Consider the following 25860-nt stretch of genomic DNA (forward strand, 5'->3'; position numbering starts at 1 on the left):
TGAGCTCAGGAGTTTGAGACCACCCGGGCAACATGGTGAAACCCTGTCTCTACTAAAATACAAAAAATTTGCTGGGCATGGTGCTGTGTGCCTGTAGTCCCAGCAGGAGGCTGAGGCACAAGAATTGCTTGAACCAGGGAGGTGGAGGATGCAGTGAGCTGAGATCGCACCACTGCACTCCAGCCTGGGTGACAAAGTGAGACTCTGCCTCCAAATATATACATATATATAGTTAGGAATTGGTGAGATGTTTATTAGACGGAAGGGGGGTGTTATGTCTGATCCCAAAATATTAAGGAGTATCGTATCAATACTAGGAACTGGAAATAAATGTTGTAGTTGAAGAGAATGTCAGATGGGTAGCAGTATGCTGGGGTCACTTTGCTAATATTTATTAGTGACTCTAATTTTTTTTTTTTTTTTTTTTTGCTTTTTGAGATGGAGTCTTGCTCTGTCCCCCAAGCTGGAGTGCAGTGGCGTGATCTCAGCTCACTGCAACCTCTGCCTCCCGGGTTCAAGCAGTTCTCTGCCTCAGCCTCCTGAGGAGCTGGGATTGTAGGCAACCTCCACCATGCCCAGCTAAGTTTTGTATTTTTAGTAGAGATGGGGTTTCACCATCTTGGCTAGGCTGGTCTTGAAATCCTGACCTCGTGATCTACCCAACTCAGCCTCCCAAAGTGCTGGGATTACAGGTGTGAACCATTGCACCTGGCCATTACTCTAATCTTTAAGTCGATATTTATCATTGGCTCTAATCTTCTTCCATTTCAGAAAAAGCGCAGAAATGACTGCAGCCAGAAACTGGGGGTGGCCCTGATGATGGCTCAAGAAGCAGAACAGATCAGCATTCAGGTGGGAGGGTGTTCAGACCACACCCATTCCTTTCCCTGCTCTTGGACAAGTGGGATTCTTTCTCAGTCCAGACAAAGATGGTTTGTGCCAGGGGCCATCCTACCTCCATATTTCACTTCAAGTTTCAGATATAAGTGCTCTAACCTCTCTTTTCTGTGGAGTCAGTTTTTATGCTCAAATTCTGTTGGTGGGGGTGGGATGGAGAGTAAAAAACAGTGAAAATTTCACCTCCCAATTTCCCTGATTTTTTGAATTAGAAACGAACTGGAAATAGAGATTATAATTGGTTAATCTCCATAAAAGGTCAGATAAGCCTAATGTGTAATTTCACGTGGAAATGGTATGGAAAATGAGGGCTGAGCGGGGGGCTCACACCTGTAATCCTAGCACTTTGGGAGGCCAAATCGGGTGTATCCATTGAGTCCAGGAGTTCAAGGCCAGCCTGCAACACAGCAAAACCCCATCTCTACAAAAAATACAAAAATTAGCCAGGCATAGTGGCGCATGCCTGCAGTCCCACATACTTGGGAGGCTGAGGCAGGAGGATCATTTGAGCCTGGGATGGCGAGGTTGCAGTGAGTAAAGATTGTACCACTGCACTCCAGCCTGGGTGACAGAGCAAGACCCTGTCTCAATAATAATAATAATAATAATAATAATAATAATTTTGTCAAGCCTGTAATCCCAGCACTTTGAGAGGCTGAGACAGGCGGATCACGAGGTCAGGAGATCGAGACCATCCTGGCTAACATGGTGAAACCCCGTCTCTACTAAAAAATACAAAAAACTAGCTGGGCGAGGTGGCAGGCGCCTGTAGTCCCAGCTACTCGGGAGGCTGAGGCAGGAGAATGGTGTAAACCCGGGAGGCGGAGCTTGCAGAGAGCTGAGATCCGGCTACTGCACTCCAGCCTGGGCGACAGAGCGAGACTCCATCTCAAAAAAAAAAAAAAATAATAATAATAATAATTTTGGTATGGAAAATGAATCAGAATTTCATCATAACTAAATTCCAGAAGACAGAAGGCAAAAGCTGCCCCTGAGAAGGTAGTGGATGATGCTTTTGTTTCTTGGTTCCCTTAGGAACGGGTTAACTTGTTTGGTTTCTGGAGCCGATTCAATGGATCTAACAGTAATGGGGAAAGAAAAGGTAGGATAAATGGAGGCTGAGGACTGGAGAGGGATGGGAGGGATTCTTTTATGAGGGCAGCAGCCCATGTTTTTCTTTATTTTATATTCTCTGTCATCAATAGGAGACTCTTGGCCGGGCGCGGTGGCTCAAGCCTGTAATCCCAGCACTTTGGGAGGCCGAGACGGGCGGATCATGAGGTCAGGAGATCAAGACCATCCTGGCTAACACGGTGAAACCCCGTCTCTACTAAAAAATACAAAAAACTAGTCGGGCAAGGTGGCGGGTGCCTGTAGTCCCAGCTACTTGGGAGGCTGAGGCAGGAGAATGGCGTAAACCCGGGAAGCGGAGCTTGCAGTGAGCTGAGATCTGGCCACTGCACTCCAGCCTGGGTGACAGAGTGAGACTCTGTCTCAAAAAAAAAAAAAAAAAAATAGACTCTTGTGAATGTCATTGACCCAGTATCCAGGATGGATGGGCAGATGAGAGAGGAATGGAAGAAACAGGATGGGGAGGGAGGGTGTATTGAATAGTGATGGACTTTGAAAAGGGTGGAAATGTGATAATCTGGGATCACATTTTATGGAGAAAATACCACTTGCACACAAAAGGCACAGTTAGAAGACAGATTCTCTGTGATCAGCTTCATTAACTCAACTATTTTATGGTATGAATGATTTAGCCTTTCTTTCCTTTTCCTGTTCTAGACTTACAGCTCTCTGGTTTGAACAGCCCAGGATCCTGCTTGGAGAAAAAGGAGGAGGAGGAAGAGTTGGAAAAGGAGGAAGAGTTGGAAAAGGAGGAAGTAGAGAAAACAGTAAGATTAGCTTTAATTTCAGTTTTTATTTTTATAGAGATGGAGTTTTGCCAGGTTGCCCAGGCTGATCTCAAACTCCTGGGCTTAAGCAGTCCTCCCACTTCAGCCTTCCAAAGTGCTGGGATTACAGGCATGAGCCACCACACTTGACCAAGATTAGCTTTAAAAATTGTTTAGATGGTTGGGCACGATGGCTCACTCCTGTAATCCCAGCACTTTGGGGAGGCCAAGATAGGCGGATCACGAGGTCAGGAGATGGAGACCATCCTGGCTAACATGGTGAAACCCCATCTACTGAAAATACAAAAAATTAGCCGGGCGTGGTGGTGGGCACCTGTAGTCCCAGCTGCTCGGGAGGCTGAGGCAGGAGAATCGCTTGAACCCGGGAGGTGGAGCTTGCAGTGAGCCGAGATCACGCCACTGCACTCCAGCCTGGGCGACAGAGCGAGACTCCCTCTCAAAAAAAAAAAAAAAAAGAAAAATTGTTTAGACAAGGATCTTGGGGGTTTCCTTTTAGGAGCTTCCTGTAATGATCTCGTTAGCATGGACTTATATTTACTAAGGGGCTATCCTGCCCCTGCCTTGAGGGAGCCCCAATTGTCGGATATTTGGGGGTTCTAGGTCTCTTCTTTCTTTCTTCTCTAATTTCCCGCATCTCTAGGAACTTCTTTCTTGAGTATAATCTCAGTTCCTACTGTATTTATTTGACTTTTCGGGGAGCAATTCAGAGAATAGCAGTTGTTTCTTTCTACTCCTTTCTCCCCTACATGGACCTGGAGGATTTTCATTCACTTGTTTTCTTAGCATCTGTTTTCCAGGTATAGGAAGTATATATTTTCACTTTTTCTTCTAATTTTTTATTTAGCAATTTTTATCATACTCGTGGCCTAGCTTTATTTCCTTCTTTTATGCCTAAAGCCTTGCATTGATGAATACCAGCAGACTGGGAAAGTGACTACACCTTTTTCTCTGTGGTGCCATAAATTTAAACAATATCAGGCTCACAGAAGCTACTTTGATTCCCCAAAGCCCACCTGTCATTCTGTAGCATCCTTCTGTATTAAAAACAGCTAGGGGCCTTAATTTATCATTTTTTTTAAAACTTTCTTTCCCATCCTCAGGACCCAACTTTGCCTATTTGTAAGCAAGTCAAAATACAGACCCAAAAAACCAAGCCAAGAGGTAAGCAGGCCAGCTGGAAATGGGGCACATCCCACAGCTAAGGCAGGGAAGTGGTAGAGAGGGAGTCTGCAGGTAGGTGGACCTCACTGCCCGTCTCCGTGCCAGGACCTGAGAAAACAGGCAACATTTACCCCTAGTGTCAGTGGGGAGCTGGAGCCCCCTTGCTTCTCTGTAGTGAATTATAAAATCTGAGATGAAAGATAGAAGGTTTTACGTTCTTAGCCAAGAAGGATGGCTTCCTGGAGAAGGTAGACTCTGAGGAGAACTGTAAAGAGAAGAAGATCCAGGGGGTAAAAGAAAAAGAGAATTGGGGAAAAAAGATGTTGAAAAAGAGCCAGAGGCCACCAGGAGAACTCACTAGATTGAGACTGAGCAGAAGATGTGGGGCAGGGCAGAGACTCAATGTGCAGCGTCCATCTGCCCTTGCTGAGTTGTCGTTTAGAGATAAATAAGCACATTTCCCTCATGACTGGGACTTGGGGGTGGTGCAGGCACAGCAGATGGCCAAGGCAGGACACTGCAGAGGAAGATAATGAAGAGATCTCTGGGCAGGAAATCCACAGCTCCTCCTGCACTCAGAATGGGAAGGAAAGAAGGCCAAGGGAATTCAGATTCTGACCAGCCAGGTAAGGCTCAAGACCTCGGAAAAACTAAGGGGAATGAGGTGCCTGTCGGGATCTCCCCTCCTTGAATCATTTCTTAACCATTTTATAGCTTTTCATTACTTTACAGAATGAATGAAAATTAGAATGAAAGAGCATGTCAGACTGCACCCAGCACACACTATAGAAACAGAATGATTCCTGATTTGATTTAGCCCAGGGGCAGGAGAGTGGTAGAAGAGAAGTAACACTTACTCAGTATTGCCAAGGTCTGGCTAAAGAGATACTTCCATGCCTGCTCCTTTAAATTTTTTTCAATAGCTCTCTCACTGGATATTCCCATTTTAGATATCAGAAAACTGAGGCTCAAAGGATTTAAAAATTGCTCAAGGCTGGTGACTAGCATAGGGCGGATGGCTTGACTCTCTTTCTGATCCCAAAGTCCATATTCTTTGTATTGAGAAAGGTCATCTTTTCCAGAGATTTTTTGGAAATAGAGATTTAGGAGTTTGACTTATAAACGGTAAGGACAGGCTGACCTAATAGGACTCTCGGCTTTGTCGCCTTCTCATTTAGGCCCTAAGAAAAAATTTAAAGCTCCCCAGAGCAAGGCCTTGGCAGCCAGCTTTTCAGAGGGAGAAGAAGTTAGAACAGTGCCAAAGGACCTGGGCCTATCAGCATGTAAAGGGGCCTGCCCCTCAGCTGCAAAAGAAGAGCCAAGACCCCGGGAACCCCTGACCCAGGAGGCTGGACGTGTTCCCCTTGAGGACGAAGCCTCCAGTGATCTGGACCTGGAGCAACTCATGGAAGATGTTGGGAGAGAGCTGGGGCAGAGCGGGGAGCTGCAGCACAGTGACAGTGATGGCGAGGACATCCCCCTGGCGCTGTTTGGGAAGTAGCTGGTGCTCCTGCACTCCCTTCTTTTCTCTCTTCTCTGGGGCGCAGGAGGGAGAAGTGGCTAAGTGCTGGGGCTGTTCATTGGCTACCAGGTTCAAGTGTGTGTTGTGCTGTTTCTTTGTTAATAAAGCAGGTTGCGGGTCGACTGGCTTGGCTGGTCTCTAACTGCCCCCTGTTGGCTGCTCGCCCTCCTTGGCTTCTGGCGGGAGCCTGCACAGTGCAGGCATCTGGGGAAGGCAGTGAGACCTGAGTCCTGAGAGGACATCAAGAAGGGCAGATCTGGATTCAGATCCGGGCTCAGCTCCTCACTAGTTACCTCCGTGGCCTGGGAAAAAGCATGTTCACCATCCTGGTTCTGCTCTTCATCTTCCAGCGAGTGCATCCTCTACCTTATAAGGTTGTGAATGATGTCAAATGAGGTGATGCTCTCGTTGTCACCATAGGGAAGACTGATCAGATTTGAGGGCAGGCTTTGGGTTTGGGCTGGCTACCAAGGTTTGGGAACTCATGTTCCCTGGCCCAAGGAAGTCACTAAGAAAAGTACTAGAGGAAGGGTCTTGGGTGTGAGTTCTCTGTTAGAGTTCATTTTCACTGGGAGGGACAGGGGTTGAAGGTGATGTCAGTTTTCTCCTTACACACATTCAAGTAAGTTTTGGGGGTACTTTTAGTTTTACGGGCCAGGGCTGGGAAGGTGAAGAGAGAGTTGGAGTAGATGGCTCTGTTTTTGTCAGTTCTTTGGCTGGCCTCTGAGTCATCTGTATGGCCTTGGTTATTGTTGGAAGCTGTGGCCCTTCCTATTGGAAGCGTAGTGTACTCTAAGAAGGTCACTGTGCAGTCTTTTTTAACTTGTTTTAATGGATTCAGATTTTTAAAAATAGTTTTGAAGATAATCTTTTTAAATTTGTTACTTTATTGTTAATACACATTTTTAACTAGCAATGGCATCTTGCTCCATTATCAAAGCTGGCGCTGAACTCCTGGGCTTACTCTGTTCTGCCTCAGGCTTCAGAGTAAAGTAGCTGGGATTACAGGCCTGCGCCACTGTGCCTGGCCTCACCGTTCGGTCTTGAGAGGGCTGTCCATTGGTTAGGCCTTTAAGACAGAGTACAGAGTCTCGTTCTGGGGGCTCTTGAGGGGATGGTGGCTGGGAGGTACTCTGGGTGAGGTGGAGCTGGAGAGGGCAAGGGAGGCATAGACGATGCCGTCGTCCTGGGCGAGAACCCAGAGAGAAAGGGTTAGACAGTGGAGATGGAGCTGTCCCCATCTTAGTGGCAAGCCTACAATCTGACTCTCCTGCCCATACCACACTCCCCCTCTCCCTTCCACCCCACCTTCTCCAGGCTTTCTAATTCCTTCAGGCCCTGGTCTGACTGCTTACCTTGGGATTTGGCTTGGGATCTGTATTTTGTCCTAGGAATAAAAAGCAAGGTGTGCCAAGGTCAGGTGGTATGACAACCAGGGGAGAGAGATGGGCAGGGGGCTCTAGGAGTGAGGTTATCTGCTAGGTCAGGACCAGGGTCATGTGGGGGCAAGGGGCAAGGAATGGAAAGAAGAAAACACTGAGAGGGGCACGGACCCAGGTAATGGGTGTTTGGGGAAACAGGAAGGGCCAGGGGTAGAAAATGGGGAAGGATGGTGGTAAGGACTCACCTTCATTCCTGATATTCTCATATGGCTCCTCTGTGTTTTGGAAGGGTTCCCTGTATGGGAACAAGAGGATAGGAAATATGTTAGAGGCTGGGCATTTAAGACATGGGCTAGGGCCGGGCACAGTGGCTCAAGCCTGTAATCCCAGCACTTTGGGAGGCTGAGACGGGTGGATCACGAGGTCAGGAGATCGAGACCATCCTGGCTAACACGGTGAAACCCCGTCTCTACTAAAAAAAATACAAAAAAACTAGCCGGGCGTGGTGGCGGCGACTGTAGTCCCAGCTACTCGGGAGGCTGAGGCAGGAGAATGGCGTGAACCTGGGAGGTGGAGCTTGCAGTAAGCTGAGATCCGGCCACTGCAGTCCAGCCTGGGCAACAGAGCGAGACTCCATCTCAAAAAAAAAAAAAAAAAAGACATGGGCTGGGTGGTGGCACCTGTAATCCCAGCACTTTGGGAGACTGAGGCAGGTGGCCATTGCTTGAGCCCAGGAGTACAAGACCAGCCTGGGCAACATAGCGAGACCCCATCTTTATAATAAATACAAAAACTAGCCGACGTAGTAGTGTGCACCTATGGTCCAGGCTACTCAGGAGGCTGAGGTGGGAGGATCGCTTGAGCCCAGGAGCTCAAGGCTGTGAGCTGTGATTGCGCCACTGCACTCCAGCCTGGGTGACAGAGTGATACCCTCTCTCAAAAATTAAAAAAAAAAAAAAAAAAGAAAAAAGAATTATGACACGTGTTAGGGTCTGGTTCTCTTTGGGGAGTGCTCTGCAACCTGTCCACCCTGCTCAGGATGGGTGTGATGGTTTTAGACTCAGAGGAGGCTGCTTGGAAGAGGAATTAGGGGCAATTTGTGTGTGGCCCAGCAGAGGTCCCTCGGTGCTCAGTGAGTTGGGTTATTCTAGGGAAGCTGCTTGTATGAGAGGAACATGGGGAAGAAAAATTGGAAAGGTCAATCCTTGCTTTCTCTCTGCTGGTGCTCCCTTGGCTAAAACTGGGAGAAGCAAACCAATTGTGTGAATTTCAGGTCTTCTGATCAGGGGCTCAGGCTGGGTGAATGGATGGAGAAGGAACCTGGTGAGGGACAGGAGAAGGGCAGCTGACAAAAGCCAGCACAGGAGAAAGGGCAGGGGTGATGCTTTCTTCCAGCAGGAGACCTACGGCCATGGAAAGGAGAGGCCAGAGGAAAGGAAAGAGAGGCAGGAGGGTGGAGAGGAAAAGCCCAGAAAAAGGAAAAGTGAGGCCCTAGCCTGGAGAGGGGAGCAAGGCAGAGGCTGGTGAGTCCCTCCTGAGCACACACAGGTGGGGAGAGGAGCTGGAGGCAGAGGAAGCCTGGGGCCCCCACCGCACATCAGCAGGGGAACGGGACAGATTGAACAAGAGCAGGTGATACGAAAAAGCTGGAAGATCCAGGCTGAGAGGAAGCAGGTGAAGAGCAGGAAAAGCTTAGTAACACCAGGAAAGGCAGGCAGAGGGCACAGATGGGCACTCCAGAAAAGAGACTCTAAGTGTTCATGCTGGAACCCGGAGTCCACTAGTCTAGTATTTAGGGGACAGAAAGCCTGAGGTCAAGAGCCTGGCCCCTAGAGAACAAAGGAGGACGAGGATGGGTAAGTTGGGGATGCAACAATGGCTGTGGCAGGCTGGGTTTGTGGGGTTCTTAGCAGCATACTCCCTGTTTCCCAAACCAGGCCACTGCCTGCACATGGACCTCCCCACCCCCCTGGGGAGGCCCAGTACTCACTTGGCTGGGGTTGTGGCTTTAGTCCGCTGCTGACCTGTAGGGGGACCGACAGTGAGTCAGGGTGGCATCCGGGTGATGGCAGTCTCCATCCCACCTTCTGTGCTGCGCCCTAGGCTGAGGCCCTCCTTAGAGGGACCAGCTGCTCCACCCAAACGCATCAGGAAGGGCCTGGGACTCAGCCGGCACCCTGAGGTCCCCACCTGTCCTCCCTGTTGTCCTCCACATCACCTCCTGAGACCCCCTCACCCTGACCCCCTCCCTTGGTTTCTTTCTTTCTTGAGCTCTCTGCTCAGTCCCAACCTGGCTCCCTCCACCACTGAGCCCTTGCCCAGCCACTTCTCCCCTCCCCTCCCCTTGACATTGGCACCCTGCCCCCACTCCCTCCAGGTCCTCAGGGAGACCACACCTGTGCTTTTCTTCTAGGTGGCATCTAGGTTTGCCCTCCAGGCTTGGGAGCCTCGTGCTTGGGACTCATGTTTGTGGCTGTTGAAGTTCTGTTGCCACCGCTAGGCCTTCTCTGGCTGGTCCCACCCTGAATCCTCTGCTGCCTCTCCCACTGTACCCTGCCCATCCTGTCCTCCTGGCATCCTTGCAGTGTTTCCCAAGCACTGGGCTCCTGGTTCACAGACATCCCCTCCACCATCCAACCTCTTCCCAGAAGGGCTCCACGTCCACAGAGACACCCTCTGAACCCAGGCCTCGAGGTACCCCTCAACTCCAGGGACTTCCCCTTCCACTTCTACAGGACTTTTTTTTTTTTATGTTGAGACTGGGAACTCTGAAATATTAATTGCTAGTATCATTTCCATTCTGCAACTTTCCCTCCTTCCAGCACTCTTCTGTCCCTCTGTTTTTCCCCTCTCTTTGAAACTTAAACAGGTTATATTTTATTTTACTTATGGTAAAAAAAAAAATGCTAGAATTCACTTTTAACCACGTGTACAGTTCAGTAGTGTTAAGTATATTCACACTGTTATGAAACATCTCCAGAACCTTTTTATCTTGCAAAACTGAAACTATTTTAAAGAATCCCCACTCCCTCCTCCCTGCAGCTTCTGACGGCCACCATTCTACTTTCTGTTCCTATTAATTTCATATCTCTAGGTACCACCGAAAAGCAGAATCATACAATAGTTGTCATTTTGTAACTGCCTTATTTCACCTAGCCTAATGTCTTCCAGGTTCGTTTATACTGTAGTATGTGTCAGAATTTCTTTCTTTTTCTTTTTTCCTTTTTTTTTTTTTTTTTTTTTTTTTTTGAGACGGAGTTTTGCTCTTGTCACCCAGAGTTGTTTTTTTTTGAGACGGAGTTTTGCTCTTGTTTCACCGTGTTAGCCAGGATGGTCTCGATCTCCTGACCTCGTGATCCACCCGTCTCAGCCTCCCAAAGTGCTGGGATTACAGGCTTGAGCCACCACGCCCGGCCTGTTCTGCTAATATATATAAGAATATCTGAGCCTGTATAATTTATAAAGAACAAATTTTTTTCTTTTGTTGTACAAGAGTTACAGGCTGGAGTTCTGTGGTGTGATCTAGGCTCACTGTAACCTCTACCTCTTGGGTTCAAGCGATTCTCCTGCCTGAAGCTCCCACGTAGCTGAGATTACAGACGTCCACCACCAGGCCTAGCTAATTTTGTATTTTTAGTAGAGACAGGGTTTCACCATGTTGGTCACGCTGGTCTCGAACTCCTGACCTCAGGTAATCCACCCACCTCAGCCTCCCAAAGTGCTGGGATTACAGGTGTAAGCCACTGCACCTGGCCCAGAATTTCTTTTAAAGACTGAATAATATTCTATTATATGTATAAACCACATTTTGTTCATTCATTCGTTGATGGACATCTGGGTTGCTTCCACCTCTTGGCCATTGGAAATAGTATTGCTGTCAACATGGGTGTATAAATATTTCTTCAAGACCTTTCTTTTCAGTTCTTTTGGGCATGTACCCAAAAGTGGGATTGCTGGATCATATGGTGGCCTTATTTATTTATTTATTTATTTTGAGATGAAGTCTCGCTCTGTCACCCAGGCTGGAGTGCAGTGGCACAATCTCAGCTCACTGCAACCTCTGCCTCCTGGGTTCAAACGATTCTCTTGCCTCAGCCTCCCGAGTAGCTGGGATTACAGGTGCCTGCCATCACACCCAGTTAATTTTGTATTTTTAGTAGAGATGGTGTTTCACCATCTTGGCCAGGCTGGTCTCGAACTCCTGGCCTCAGGTGATCCGCCTGCCTCAGCCTCCTAAGGTGCTGGAATTTGAGGAGTGAGCCACCACTCCTGGCCTTTATTTTTAAATTTTTGAGGAAAGGCCATGCTTTTTTCTATATCATTTGCACTATTTTATACCCCCATCAACAGTGCAGAAGGACCCCAATTTCTTCACATTCTTCCCAACGCTTGTCATTTACACACTTATTTATTTTTAATAGTAGCTATCCTTCTGGGTATAAGGAGATAGCTCTCTGTGGTTTTGATTTGCATTTCTCTGATGATTAGTTGGCCATTTTCATCTGCTTGTTGGCGATTTTTGTGCTGTCTTAGTCTATTTTGTGCTGCTAACATATTTTTATTTATTTATTTATTTATTTATTTATTTATTACTTATTTTTTTTTTTTGAGACGGAGTCTCTCTCTGTCGCCCAGGCTGGAGTGCAGTGGCCGGATCTCAGCTCACTGCAAGCTCCGCCTCCTGGGTTTACGCCATTCTCCTGCCTCAGCCTCCCGAGTAGCTGGGACTACAGGCGCCCGCCACCTCGCCCGGCTAGTTTTTTGTATTTTTAGTAGAGACGGGGTTTCACCATGTTAGCCAGGATGGTCTTGATCTCCTGACCTTGTGATCTGCCCGTCTCGGCCTCCCAAAGTGCTATTTATTTATTTTTAAGACGGAGTCTCGCTCTGCCGCCCAGGCTGGAGTGCAGTGGCCGGATCTCAGCTCACTGCAAGCTCCGCCTCCCGGGTTCACGCCATTCTTCTGCCTAAGCCTCCCGAGTAGCTGGGACTACAGGCGCTGCCACCACGCCTGGCTAGTTTTTTTTTTTTTTTTTTTTTTTTTTTGGTTTTTTTTTTTTTTTGTATTTTTTAGTAGAGACGGGGTTTCACCGTGTTAGCCAGGATGGTCTCGATCTCCTGACCTCATGATCCACCCGTCTCAGCCTCCCAAAGTGCTGGGATTACAGGCTTGAGCCACCGCGCCCGGCCTGTGCTGCTAATATATATAAGAATATCTGAGCCTGTATAATTTATAAAGAACAAATTTTTTTCTTTTGTTGGACAAGAGTTTGCTGAAAAGTAAAACAAAGCAAAACAAAAATTATTTCTCACAATTCTGGAGGCTGGGAAGTCCAAGATCAAGGTGCCAGCAACTTGCTTTTTTCTGTGTCTTCCAGAGGGGAGGATTACTGTGCCCTCACATGGCAGAAGATCACAAGACAGTGAACCCACTCCTGAAATCCCTTTTTACAATGGCATTAATCTGTTCATCTGGCAGAGCCATCATGATCTAAGCACCTTCCAAAACACACTACCTCCCAGTTGTCACACTGGGGACTAAGTTTCCAATACATGATTTGAGGAGACACATTCAGACCATAGCATATATCATCTCTGGAGAAATGTCTGTTAAAATCCACTGCCCACTTTTAAATTGGGTTGATTTTTTGTTGTTGTTGAATTGTAGGAGTTTTTATATATTTTGGATATTCACTCCTTATTAGATATATAATTTGCAAATATTTTCCCTATTCTGTAGGTTGCCTTTGGATTCTGTTGATTATGTCCTTTAATGAAAAAACGTTTAAGTTTAATGTGGTCCTATTTGTCTATTTTTTCTTTTGTGGCTTGTGCTTTTGGTATCACAGGCAAGAAATTATTGCCAAACTCAAAGTCATGAGGCTTTTTCCCTATGGTTTGGGGTCTTACTTTTAGGTCTTTAATCCATTTGGAGTTAAATTTTGTGTATGGTATAAGATAAGGATCCAACTTCATTCTTTGGTGTGGATATTCAGTTTTCCAATGCCATTTGTTGAAGAGATTGTCCTTTGCCCATTAAGTGCTCTTGGTACCCTTGTCAAGTCTTTTGACCATATGTGCAAGGGTTTATTTCTAGACTCTGTATTCTATTCCATTGGTATATTGATCTCTTTTTTTTTTTTTTTTTTTTTTTTTTTTTTCCGATTCAGCTCCTCCTCCTTTTTTTTGAGATGGAGTCTCACTCTGTCACCCAGGCTGGAGTGTCAATAGCACAATCTCAGCTCACTGCAACCTCCACCTCCCAGGTTCAAGTGATTCTTGTGCCCGGCTCATGGTGTATAATTCTTTTGCCATGCTGTTGAATATGGTTTGTTATTATTTTGTTGAAGATTTTTACATCAATATTCATCAGGGTTATCAGTCTGTAGTTGTTTTTTTTTCTTCTTGTAGTATCTTTGTCTGGTTTTGGTATCATGGTAATGGTGATCTCACAGAATAAGCCTGGAAACGTTCCAGCTGCCTTTTGTCATTATCCCACTGTACCTGTTCTTAGACTTCATTGAACTCTTATCCCTTGATAATCTACTTTTCTACAGATTATTCAGACTCCCTGCTGACCCCTCTGCTCTCCATTCCTGCCTTCTCACTAGCTCCTTGACCTGTGATCTCCTGTCTGTCTGCCACACTTAGCTGGCAAATCTCTAATCCTGGGGGTGTCTTATGGCGGAAATGCTATTTGATTACCCAATATCTATTCAATTATTCTTAGTTACAGAAAATTGATTTTATGTGGAGTGGGAGGATTCCCCCTACAGATAGCTGTGGGATATATGACCAAATTCTAGCCAATAAGATATAAACTGGGGTGGGGGGAGTCGGCTGTGTGGAGAGGGCTGGGGGCTCTCACACATGAAGTTGTTAGGTCTTTCAGGAAGACTCTTTAAAAGGGAACAGATAGTTGAGGCATAGTGGGGGTTTTTTTTCCCTTTCTTCCTTTCTCCTATTTTTTGCCAGAAACCCAGAAATAGTGGCTGGAATCCTTGCAGCCATCTTGGGCTATGAGGCAACCTTCGGGACAGAAGCCAGCATCAGGGCTGGTAAATCAGAAAGGTAGGAACCTGAGTGTCTAAGAACAGTGATGTGCTGTCTGCTTCCAGATCTGTTTACAAGAGGAAAAAATAACCCAGCTCTGTCTTGTTTAAGCCACTGTTACTTCTGGTCCCTGGTGGTAGCAACTGACAATTCCTGACCAACAAAAATCACTAAGGTCTCAAAATCTGAATGGTTGACTACTGCTGGGGGAAAATGCGCCATGCACAACGCTGCTATTATAGATTTACAGTTTCTCATCTGAGCTGAATCCTCAAACTCCACTTCCTGTTTCCTCAGTGATTATGTCAAACTTTCTCTTCAATTCCCTGACCCTCTTACTCATTCTCAGGAGAAAAGTGCTGTGGTTTTTGTTCTGCAGAATTTTAAAAAAAAATTAAGTGGTTGATTTTAATTTTTTTTTTCTTTTTTTTTTTTTTTGAGACAGAGTCTTGCTCTGTCGCCCAGGCTGGAGTGCATCTGTGTGTGATCTCAGCTCACTGCAGCCTCGACTTCCTGGATTCAAGCGATTCTCATGCCTCAGCCTCCCGAGTAGCTGGGATTACAGGGGTGCACCACCATGTCCAGCTAATTTTTGTATTTTTAGTAGAGAAAGGGTTTCACCCTGTTGACTAAGCTGGTCTTGAACTCGTGACCTCAAGTGATTCGCCTGCCTCAGCCTCCCAAAGTGGTGGGATTACAGGCATGAGCCACCGTGCCTGGCCAGATTTTAATATTTTAATCCATGGCTTTGGGGCTTGGTCATACTGAGGAAGACTGTCTCTACTCCTTGATTATGAAATAATCTCACATTTTCTTCTGGTACTAGGGTTTGTTTTTTTTTTTTTCTCATTTAAATCTTTGATCCCTGTGGAATTTATTTTGGTACAAATTATGAGTTAAGGAGATAATGTTGTTTTTTCTCAGATGGCTACTGAATAGTTCCAGCACCATTCATTGAATTACTTATCTTTCTCCATTGATTAGAAACCTTTTAACCAACTAAATTCCCACATATATTTGGGTCTGTTTTCATTCTGTTATACTTACATTTTCCTCTTTTCTTCCATTACTTTATCCGTGTATGAATATGCCAATATCGTACCATTTTGTCTTTTGTTTTAAATGTATTCATACGATGGTACTCCCATGAGAGCCAGTGTTCCCTGGTTTAATGCCCACTGTTGAGTCATTCTAAGTGCTTATGCTCCTGTGGCACACCCTCTGCTAGATCTATTCTAAACACAGTACATTTAATCATCAGGACAACCCCACGTAGGTACCATCTTCACTCCCTTTGCCATGAGGAAATTGAGGTGCACAGCCTTTGTACCAGCAAGCCTGTTTCCCTGGCGAGGGTGTGAGGCCAGAATCTGACTGCAGGCAGCCCCGACCCCGTGCTCCTCCCCTCTGTGCTTTCATAGCTGATAGAGCAAATCTCCTTGCACTCTATTACCCAGACTGGAGTGCAGTGGTATGATCTCAGTTCATTGCAACTTCTGCCTCCTGAGCTCAAGCAATTTTCCCACCTCAGCCTCTCCAGTAGTTGGAACTACAGGTGCGTACCACCACACCTGGCTAAGTTTTGTATTTTTAGTAGAGACAGGGTTTCACCACATTGGCCAGGTTGGTCTCATGCTCCTGGGCTCAAGTGATCCACCCAGCTTGGCCTCCCAAAGTTTTGGGCTTACAGGCATGAGCGGGAGCCATCACGCCCAGCCCATTGCAAACGTTCTTGATGGTAAGTTCAGATCAGGTTTGGAGAATGTTGGGGTGGAACTCATTAATGCCTCAGGCCTTGTCCTCTCTTTTGAACTGTAAATGTGTACTCTGAGTTTCCAATGGACAACTCTGCTGAGATGCCACACGTGGATCCCCAGTGTAACGGATCCCAAATTAAACGAGGCATTGTTCCCCTCCAAGCGTGATCTCCTCCTCTCTTCATCATTGTACTTGGTGATTTCATTACAGCCTCATCCACTCAAATGGAAACAGGGGCTTATTCCTGCTCCCTTGCCCCTACACCAATCTAACAATCAACTTATTTATTTATTTATTTATTGAGATAAGGTTTTGCTCTGTCACCCAGGCTGGAGTACAGTGGCACAATCACAGCTCACTGCAGCCTCGACCTCCCAGGCTCAAGCAGTCTTCTCACTTCAGCCTCTGGAGTAGCTGGGACCACAGGCGCACACCACCACAGCCAGCTAATTTTTGTATTTTCTGTAGATATGGGGTTTTGCCAAGTTGCCCAGGCTGATCTTGAACTCCTTGGCTCAAGAGATTATCCTGCCTCGGCCTCCCTAAGTGTTGATATTACAGGCATGAGCCACCCTGACCAGCCAACCAAATGTCTTTATAAAAAAAATTTTTTTTTATTATTTTTATATTTATTTGGAGATAGTTTGCTCTGTCTCCCAGGCTGGAGTGCAGTGGTGAAATCATAGCTCATTGTAACCTTAAACTCCTGGGCTCAAGCAGTCTTCACATCTCAGTCTCTCAGTAGCTGGTACTACAAGCACAGGCTACCATGCCCAGCTAATTTTCTTTTTTTTTTTTTTGTAGAGACAGGGTCTCCCTGTGTTGCCCAGGTTGGTATCAAACTCCTGGGCTCAAGAAATCCTCTTGCCTCAGCCTCCCAAAATGCTGGGATTACAGGCGTGAGCCACCGCACTGCACCTCACCTCTTTGGTTTTATTACTTAATCTTTTCCAGGATCTGGCCCTTTCCCTCTCTCCACCTCACCCCTGTACTGCACTGACCCAGCCTGGCCCACCTCTGGCCACTCCTTCACAGACGGAGGTCTCTCACGGGAGCTGAGGTCACCCTTTACTGCTTCACACTGCCTCTGGGATTGGAGGCTCTTGGGTGTGATTTCCAAGATCCCCTCCTCTCCTGCCTCCTCCACCAGCACTGAGATTCCTACAGCTCCTGGAATGGTTTCCTCCACCCGCACGGAAAGTGAGTGACCTCTACACCACCCTCACCACTTGCCAGGCTAATTCTTTTTCTTCTTTGAGACTTTTGCATATATCACCTCCTCTGGGAAGTCCTGTCTCTCTGATTACCTCTCCTTCCTCCTACCCTTATTAAGTGCTGCCGTAGTTCTTTCTCAATGAAGCAATTAGTCCTTAAGGCAACTGACAACTCCACACCCCTAGTTCACTGAGAGCAGTCTATGGTTTATGCTTTATCTACTTTGCTTCTCCAGTTTCAAGCCAGGCCGTGGCAGGTGGGCAGTCGGCCAGTGCCTGCTGAGCTCAGCCTACTTCCGTTCCCTTCTGCTCTCTCTGTCCTTTTGCCAGGGGAGACCCTCCCCTCCCCAGGAACCTTCAGGGGAGGTAGATGCGTGATGACTGAGAGAGAACTGGGTGGGGATCGGCTGTGTGAAAAGGGCTGTGGGCTCTCATATGTGACCCTGCCCCGCCCCACTGCAGGAGCCTCACAAATGCAGACAACCCAGCACAGGCCATGAAGTCGGCCTCGGTGGGCTTGAGGGAGGCGGGCTTGAGGGGAGCAGGCAGGGTCTGCATATTTCAGAAGCCCCATAGCTGCAGGTAGGCTCTGAGAAACCCCCAGATGGGAGGCTTGGGGAGAGGATGAGTCCTGGGCACTTACCTTTCCTTCTTCTCCACCTGAGAAGACAGATCAGTCCCAAAATCATGATTCCGAGCACAGCGACAGCCACTGTCACCCCCACGGCAGTTTTCAGACTTAGGTGCCAAGAGTCTGAGTGTCGTTTGCCCTGTGTGACCCTGAGGCCGGCTGTGGTGGTTGCGCTACTGGGCCTCCGGGTGGTGGTCATGCTGCTGGGCCTCTGGGTGGTGGTCGTGACAGCTGGGGAGAGATGAGGAATGAACAGACCCTCCCCTGGGGGTGCAGGGTGTCTGGGTAAAAGGCATGGTGTGCTGCTTTCTAGGTTGGGGGACATTAGTGGTGAGGGAGATCCTCTCTGAAGCCCACACAGGGAGTGGGGAACAGGGTGACATGCTAACAGCTTTCAATGCAGATGACTCAGTTCCTTTTATTTTTCCCTTCCTTCTTTTCCTTTCCCTTTCCTTCCCTTCCTTCCTTCCTCCCTTCCTCCCTCCTTCCCTCCCTGCCTCCCTCTTTCCTTCCTTCCTTCCTTCCTTCCTTCCTTCCTTCCTTCCTTCCTTCCTTCCTTCCTTCCTTCCTTCCTTCCTCCCTTTTATTTCTTCCTTCCTTTCATTTTATTTCTTCCTCCTCAAATTCAACTTAACAGGCAACTCAGTTAAAACCTGATTCTACGTCAGTTATCAGTAGGGTGACCTCAGAACCTCATCTCCTCACTCACAAATAGGGATAACTAAATCACAGGATCAAAAAGAGTCTATTGTTGCAAATGCAGGTAACATAAAATATGTCATTTTAACCATTTCTACATGCACCATTCAGTGGCATCAAGCACATTCACAGTGCTGTGCAACCATCACACCATCCAACTCCAGAACCTTTGCATCTTCCTCAATGGAAATATTTTATGTGTTAAACATCAACTCCTCATTCCTGTGTCCCGAAGTCCCTGGCAACCACCCTTCTACCCCTCTACTTTCTGTCTCTATGAATTTGACTACTGTAAATACCTCGTATTAGCTGAATCATACAATGTGTCTTTTTACAGGATTATCTTTTTTTTTTTGAGACGGAGGCTCGCTCTGTCACCCAGGCTGGAGTGCGGTGGTGCAGCCTCGGCTCACTGCAACCTCCACCTCTCAGGTTCAAGTGATTCTCCTGCCTCAGCCTCCCAAGTAGCTAGGATCACAGGCACATGCCATCACACCCAGCTAATTTTTGTATTTTTTTTCTTTTTTTTAGTAGAAACAGGGTTTCACCATGTTGGCCAGGCTGGTCTCCAACTCCTGACTTCAGGTGATCTGCCTGCCTCAGCTTCCTAAAGTGCTGGGATTACAGGCGTGAGCCACCGTGCCAATCCAGAATTGTCTTAATAAGTGAGAACACATCTGTAAAAAAACCTACTGTATATTGAAAATATGTTTTTAAGGTCACATTAATATATATTGACCTTCACATCCTACAAACAAGTGACACCTTCTTTATAGATGTTTCATGCACCCTTAAAAAATTGACATAGTACTCAGCCACAGGACAAAAAATCAGGCTCCTTAATGTCTTCAGGTTAGGATGAACTAAAATCTTCGTCCACTCTTAAGAGAAATTACTAAAAGTGTAAATGCTATGTCTCTATTGGGAATTTTAAAATGTTTTAATTACTTAAAGGAGACATATATAATAACATACTATTTAGAAAATAAAAACTAGAGTAATACATATTTTTAAAAAGAACCCTGGTGTATGACTAAAGCAACACTCTAAGCTAAACTCAGTATGAAATGCTTTTATTACTTAAAATGGGAATAAATTTTTTAAACAAAATATTCAGTTTCCAAAGAAGAAACCCCAGAGAGGAGACAGCTGTAAGGAAACTCAGAGGAAGAAAGTAATGAAAAGTTACATAGGAATAAATTTATTAGGGAACAGATAGCCACAAGCAAAATAAATGCAGAAACTGGTTATTTAAAGGAGCAACAACAAGAAGGTAGACAAGACTAGCAAACCTAATGACAACAAAAGCCAGTTGCAATCATGAGTGAGTATATGCTCAATTATAGATTGTTAAATATTAAAATATCTGTGAAATGGGTGTCTTTTGGGTTTTCTTGAGACAGGGTCTTGCTCTGTTGCCCAGGCTGGAGTGCACAATCCTACCTCACTGTAGCCTCCACCTCCTGGGCTCAAGTGATCCTCCTGCCTCAACCTCCTGATTAGCTGGGACTACAAGCATGAGCTTCTGAGCCAGGCCTGGGTGATATTTTTAAAAATTGATTTAAGAACTAGTATACCTTGGGGCCAGGCACAGTGACTCATGCCTATAATCCCAGCACTTTTGAGAAGCTGAGGTGGGCGGATCACCTGAGGTCAGGAGTTTGAGACCAGCCCTGGCCAACGTGGTGAAACCCCATCTCTACTAAAAATACAAAACTTAGCTGGGTGTGGTGGTGGGTGCCTGTAATCCCAGCTACTTGGGAGGCTGAGGCAGGATAATCACTTGAACCTGGGAAGCGGAGGTTGCGGTGAGCCAAGATCACGCTACTGTACCCCAGCCTGGGTGACAGAGCGAGATTCTGTCTCAAAACAAACAAACAAAAAAAGTAGTATACCTTATTTATGCCTAGTGTTCCATTATTGGAACGCTAAGCTTGTGTGAGTTATTTATATGCTCCTGCTCAAGGTCATCGCCAAGGTCTGATCTTTCACACAAAAAATCTGCAGCCTCTGGCATAAATGGGTTAATGATCAGTAGACAAAGAAGAAATGAGAAGGCTATGAAAGAACTACCTTTCATAAGGTCTCCATGCTCAGGAAGTTTTATAAATAAGTTCTTGTTAAAATTTAAGGAACATAGAATTCCCACATAGAAGTTTCCAGAACATAAAGATGGAAAACTATGCAATTTGAATCCATTTCATAAAAAGATACCATAATCCTTTTTTTTTTTTTTTTTTTTTTTTTTTTTTTGAGACGGAGTCTCGCTCTGTCACCCGAGCTGGAGTGCAGTGGCCGGATCTCAGCTCACTGCAAGCTCCGCCTCCCGGGTTTACGCCATTCTCCTGCCTCAGCCTCCCGAGTAGCTGGGACTACAGGCGCCCGCCACCTCGCCCGGCTAGTTTTTTGTATTTTTTAGTAGAGACGGGGTTTCACCGTGTTAGCCAGGATGGTCTCAATCTCCTAACCTCGTGATCCGCCCATCTCGGCCTCCCAAAGTGCTGGGATTACAGGCTTGAGCCACCGCACCTGGCCAAAGATACCATAATCCTAATGCTAATATTAATTCAAAAGTTTTTTGTTTTGTTTTGTTTTTTCAAAGCTGGGCAATGTGGCTCATGCCTATAATCTCAGCACTTCGGGAGGCTGAGGTGGGCAGATCACTTCAGCCTAGGAGTTTGAGACCAGCCTGGGCAGCATAGTGAGACCCCCTGCTCCCCCGGTCTCTATGATAAATACAAAAATTAGCTGGGTGTGATGGCCCATGCCTATAGTCCCAGATACTCAGGAGCCTGAGGAGGGAGGATCGCTTGAGCCCAGGAGGTTGAGTCTACAGTGATCTATGAGTGTGCCACTGCACTCTGTTGCCAATGCAACAGAGTGAGACCTTGTCCCAAAAACAAAATTTTTTTTTCCAGTTTTTTTTTTCTTTTTGACATAGTGTCACTCTGTCAACAACAAAAAAAGTGCAGTGGTGCAACCTTGGCTCACTGCAACCTCCAATTCCCGGCTTCAAGGGATTCTTGTGTCTCAGCCTCCCAAGTAGTTGGGATTGCAGGTGCATGCCACCATACCCGGCTAATTTTTGTATTTTTAGTAGAGACAAGGGTTCACCATGTTGGCCAGGCTGGTCTCGAACTCCTGACCTCAAGTGATCTGCCCGCCTTAGCCTCCCAAAGTGCTGAGATTACAGGCGTGAACCACCACGCCCAGCAAAAAACAAAATTTTTAAAAATGCAGACTAATACAGGAGACCATTTAAAAAACTGATTTGAGTAGAGGAAAATGCCCGTTATTGGCCAGTGTTTAGGGAGAGAGAAACTGTCATGCACAATGGGAGTATAAACGGGCAGAACCTTTGGGAATGCAATTTGGGAAGATCTATCAAAAGGTAAAAGACCTATGTGTGCCCTTTGTTGCAGTTGTCTCAGTGCTGGGAATTTCTCCTATGCAAATGCTTGCCCAAGTATTCAAAGGCATGTGTTGAAGGGTGTTCTTTACATTATAGTTTGTGATGTGGCAACAATTTAACTGTCTTCAAATATAACAGTGATTAAATAAATTATGATACATCACTACCATGGGATGCATGTGGCCATTTAAAAAGGCATTGCTGATTCAGAGCACAATGACTAGGAGTTAGCCCTGCTCTGCAAGGAGCAGCGAAAAAATTTTTTTAAATGGCCAGGCGCAGTGGCTCATGCCTGTAATCCCAGCACTTTGGGAGGCCAAGGCATGTGGATCATCTGAGGTCAGGAGTTAGACCAGCCTGGCCAACTTGGTGAAACCCCATCTCCACTAAAAATACAAAAATTAGGTGGGCATGGTGGCATGTGCCTGTAATCCTGGCTACTGGGGAGGCTGAAGCAGGAGAATCACTTGAACCTGGGAGGCAGAGATTGCAGTGAGCTGAGATCGTGCCACCTCATCCAGCTTGGGTGACAAGAGTGAAACTCTGTCTCAAAAAAAAAAAAGAAAAGAAAAAGAAAAAAAAATTAAAAAGGCATAGGCCAGGTGTGGTGGCACACAGCTATAATCCCAGCTGCTTGGGAGGTTGAGGCGGAAGAATCGCTTGAACCCCGGAGGCAGAGGTTACAGTGAGCCGAGATCATGTCATTGCACTCCAGCCTGGGCAACGAGAGCAAAACTCCATCTCAAAAAAAAAAAAAAAAAAAAAAAAAAAAGACATAGATGTATATATACTAGAATGAAAGAGATTCAAGTTACTTTAAGTAAAAATAGCAAGTTCTAGAGCAGCATTGTATGTGGTTTGATTCTATTTATGTTTTATGTCGGTGTCTGTAAGAGAGAATACTTCCACACAAAGTGGTAGGGACTGGGGAGATAAGGTGAATGTTACCTTTTATTTAACTTCCTTCTGTATTTTAAAAATTATGTGTAAGTATTACCAGTACTTTTATTAGTTTTTAAATTTAACACTTTTTTTTTCCAAGTTGTATCGGCACATAATTCAGACCCAACAAATTTCACACAACTTAGAAAAAAACAGCAGCCTCTTGCACCTGCCTCCTACTCCCTTCCAACTCCCCAGAGGCAACTATTTTCAGCAACTTTAGCTATTTATTTTGGTGTTAACCTCCTATTTCTAAACAGCATGCGAATATTGCCGTTGCTTGATTTGCTTGCTTTAAGTGGTATCTACTCACTTCTTACTACTGACATGGAGAATTTAGATCTTACACCCCCATTTTCTTTATCTGACTCAGCTTTTCAGCATTTGATACTCCTCACTCCCCCTTTTATGAAGTGAGTTATTAATTTGGTTTCTGGGACACCATCTCCCTTGGTTCTCCTGCCTCACTCTTAGCTCCTTCTGAGTCATCTCTGTTGATTTCTTTTCATCTGCCCAAAGCTAATGTCAGGGCCCAGTCCTGAAACTTCCTCTCTAGCCACACTCCCCAGATTATCTCATTCACCACGTGACATTAAATATCAGTGGTATCCTGATTGGTCTTCCTCTGTCGCCCAGGCTGGAGTGCAATAGTGCAACCATGGCTCACTGCAGCCTCCAACTCCTGGGCTCAAGCAATCTTCCCATCTCAGCCTCCTGAGTAGCTGGGACTACAGGTGCACACCACCATGCCCAGATAATTAAAAAAAAATTTTTTTTTCTGTGGATAGCCTGAGCAATATGGTGAAACCCCATCTCTACTAAAAATGCAAAACAGTTAGCCGGGTGTGGTGGTGCCCTCCTGCAGTCCTAGCTACTCAGGAGGCTGAAGCAGAAGAATCACTTGAACCTGGAGGCAGGGGTTGCAGTGAGCCAAGATCATGCCACTGCACTCCAGCCTGGGTGACAGAGTGAGACTCCGTCTCAAAAAAAAAAAAAAAAAATTTTTTTTTTTTTTTTTTTTTGGTGGAGACGGGGTTCCATTATGTTGCCCAGGCTGGGTTCCAAGTTGATGTATCCAGCCAACTTTCCCCCTGCACTCTAGACTCAGAGATCTTACTACCTGTTCACGCCTCCATTTGTATGTCTAGTAACGACTCAAAGTAAGGTGTCCAAAACAGAGTTCTTGATTTCCTCCCAAACCCATTCTTCCCCATTTCTCTACCTCAGTAAATGGCAATTCTGTCCTTCAGGATGCTCAGTCCAAGGACCTTAGAGTCATCCTTGCTTCCCTCCCTCTCATACCCTACATCCAATCCATCTGCAAATCCTGTCTGCCCTGTCTTCAAAATATAACCAACCAGTATCAGCCACCTCTCACCTCATGCACTGCCATCTCGCTAAGCCAAGCTACATCATCTCTCCCTGGTCTCCCTGCTTCTGACTTCGCTCACCTGTAATTTTTTCCTCCATACCACAGCCAGAGGGATGCTTTTAAGCTATGAGTTGGGGCCGGGCATGGAGGCTCACGCCTGTAATCCCAGCACTTTGGGAGGCCGAGGCAGGCGGATTGCTTGAAGTCAACAGTTCGAGACCAGCCTGGCCAACATGGTGAAACCCTGTCTCTACTAAAAATAGAAAAATTAGCCGGGTGTGGTGGCGAGCACCTGTAATCCCAGCTACTCGGGAGGCTGAGGCAGGAGAATCCCTTGAACCCGGGAGGTAGAGGTTCAGTGACCCAAGACCGTGCCACTGCACTCCAGCCTGGGCGACAGAGCAAGACTCCATCTAAAAAAATAATAATAATTTAAAAAAAAAAAAAAAAGCGTGAGTCGGATCTCAGCACTCCTGCAGGAAACGCTCCTTCGCTCCCATGGCACTCAGAGCGAAAGTGAGTTGTTTCCTTGGCTTTCAAAGCCACACAGGATCTTCCCCGCCTCCTGCAACCTCTGCCTCTTCCTTTTGGCTTCAGCCACACTTGTCCTGTGTGACTGGAACATTCTTCTCCCAACCTCTCTATTATGTTCTACCAATCAATCTGTGTCTAGGCTGGATCTTCCTAGGGCTTCTCCAGGTCCGCTCCCCAGTTCTTCCATCCCTGCGTTGTGCTTTTGGAGCTGGCCTTGGTGGATCGCATCTGTGGGCTCTCATGCCCTGTAACTTCTGACTCCAGAGGCCACAGCTCCTCTCTACACATTCCAGTCTTCTCTGGGCTCCCTCCCCTTGCTCTTCAGGCCTGCTGCTGGTCCCAGGGTACTTCCCCCCACCGTCCCTGATTGGTTTCCCAAACTGTGCCTCACTCTAAGGTCTCCTCAGTTACCCTACACCAGGCTCTGCTTCATCACACAGCAGCCTTCCCTGTTCAGTGTGAATACAGGGCCACCCTTAGCAATCTCTGTCCCACTCACTCCACTTCAGTTATCTTCTTTTCTCTTTTCACCATCACCTGACACATAAAAAGAATTGATCCATTTATATATTTATTCCCACACTCAAAAGTAAATTTCATACTTGGGTGCATTTTGGTTGTTTTGGTGGTAGTGGTGGCTCTTGTTTTGTTTTTTGTTTTTTGTTTTTTGAGTCAGGATCTCACTCTGTCACCCAGGCTGGAGTGTAGTAGTGGGACCACAGCTACTGCAGCCTTGACCTCACAGCCCGAAGTGATCCTCCTGCCTCAACCTCCTGAGTAGCTGGAAATACAGGCATGTGCCACCATACCTAGCTAGGTTTTTTTTTTTTTTTTTTTTTTGAGATGGAGTCTCACTCTGTCACTCAGGCAGTGCAGTGGTGTGATCTCAGCTCACTGCAACCGTCGCCTCCCGGGTTCAAATGATTCTTATGCCTCAGCCTCCCGAGTAGCTGGGATTACAGGTACACACGACCACACCCAGCTAATTTTTTTTGTATTTTTAGTAGAGACAGGGAGGGTTTCGCCATGTTGGCCAGGCTGGTCTCAACTTCTGACTTCAAGTGATCCGCCCGCCTCGGCCTCCCAAAGTGCTGGGATTACAGGTGCGAGCTACCACGACAGGCCGCACCCAGCTAATTTTTAAATTTTATTTTTTTTATAGAGACAGAGTCTTGCTATGTTGCCAGATTCTTGCTATGTTTTCCAGGCTGGTCTTGAACTCCTGGCCTCAAGTAATCCTCCTGTCTTGGACTCCCTAAGTGCTGGGATTACAGGTGTGAGCCACTGCACCCAGCCCTTTAATGGAATTTTTTGTTTTTGCTATTGTATCTTAAATTTCCAAGAGCTTTCTTTGTGGTTTCTTT

The 25860-nt window shown here is 46.3% G+C and overlaps 2 protein-coding genes across 13 annotated transcripts in view; one reads left to right on the plus strand and one right to left on the minus strand.

Annotated features, from left to right (window-relative positions):
- ZCWPW1 (zinc finger CW-type and PWWP domain containing 1) overlaps positions 1 to 5667 on the plus strand; it is a 28445-nt gene extending 22778 nt beyond the window's left edge. For 6 of the 7 annotated variants that reach the window (XM_050783702.1, XM_050783700.1, XM_050783701.1 and 3 more), the window contains 6 exons: positions 772 to 852; positions 1933 to 1999; positions 2686 to 2795; positions 3917 to 3977; positions 4469 to 4603; positions 5156 to 5667. In XM_050783702.1, coding sequence (XP_050639659.1) covers positions 772 to 852; positions 1933 to 1999; positions 2686 to 2795; positions 3917 to 3977; positions 4469 to 4603; positions 5156 to 5478 — 777 coding nt within the window. In that variant the 3' untranslated portion in view covers positions 5479 to 5667. The remainder of the gene's footprint in view (positions 1 to 771; positions 853 to 1932; positions 2000 to 2685; positions 2796 to 3916; positions 3978 to 4468; positions 4604 to 5155) is intronic. The other variant, XM_050783704.1, reaches the window with a different exon arrangement.
- LOC126950386 (paired immunoglobulin-like type 2 receptor alpha) overlaps positions 1 to 25860 on the minus strand; it is a 60912-nt gene that overhangs the window by 10445 nt on the left and 24607 nt on the right. For 2 of the 6 annotated variants that reach the window (XM_050783778.1, XM_050783777.1), the window contains 5 exons: positions 17550 to 17768; positions 8872 to 8905; positions 7127 to 7176; positions 6855 to 6886; positions 6369 to 6685 (listed from right to left, as the gene is read on the minus strand). In XM_050783778.1, the coding sequence (XP_050639735.1) occupies positions 6563 to 6685; positions 6855 to 6886; positions 7127 to 7176; positions 8872 to 8905; positions 17550 to 17768 (458 nt within the window). In that variant the 3' untranslated portion in view covers positions 6369 to 6562. Of the gene's footprint in view, positions 1 to 6368; positions 6686 to 6854; positions 6887 to 7126; positions 7177 to 8871; positions 8906 to 17549; positions 17769 to 25860 lie in introns of those variants that run through there. The other 4 variants (XM_050783780.1, XM_050783779.1, XM_050783783.1 and 1 more) reach the window with 4 other exon arrangements.

The sequence above is a fragment of the Macaca thibetana genome, chromosome 3 (genome assembly GCF_024542745.1).
Source record: "Macaca thibetana thibetana isolate TM-01 chromosome 3, ASM2454274v1, whole genome shotgun sequence".
Taxonomy (NCBI): Eukaryota; Metazoa; Chordata; class Mammalia; order Primates; family Cercopithecidae; genus Macaca; species Macaca thibetana.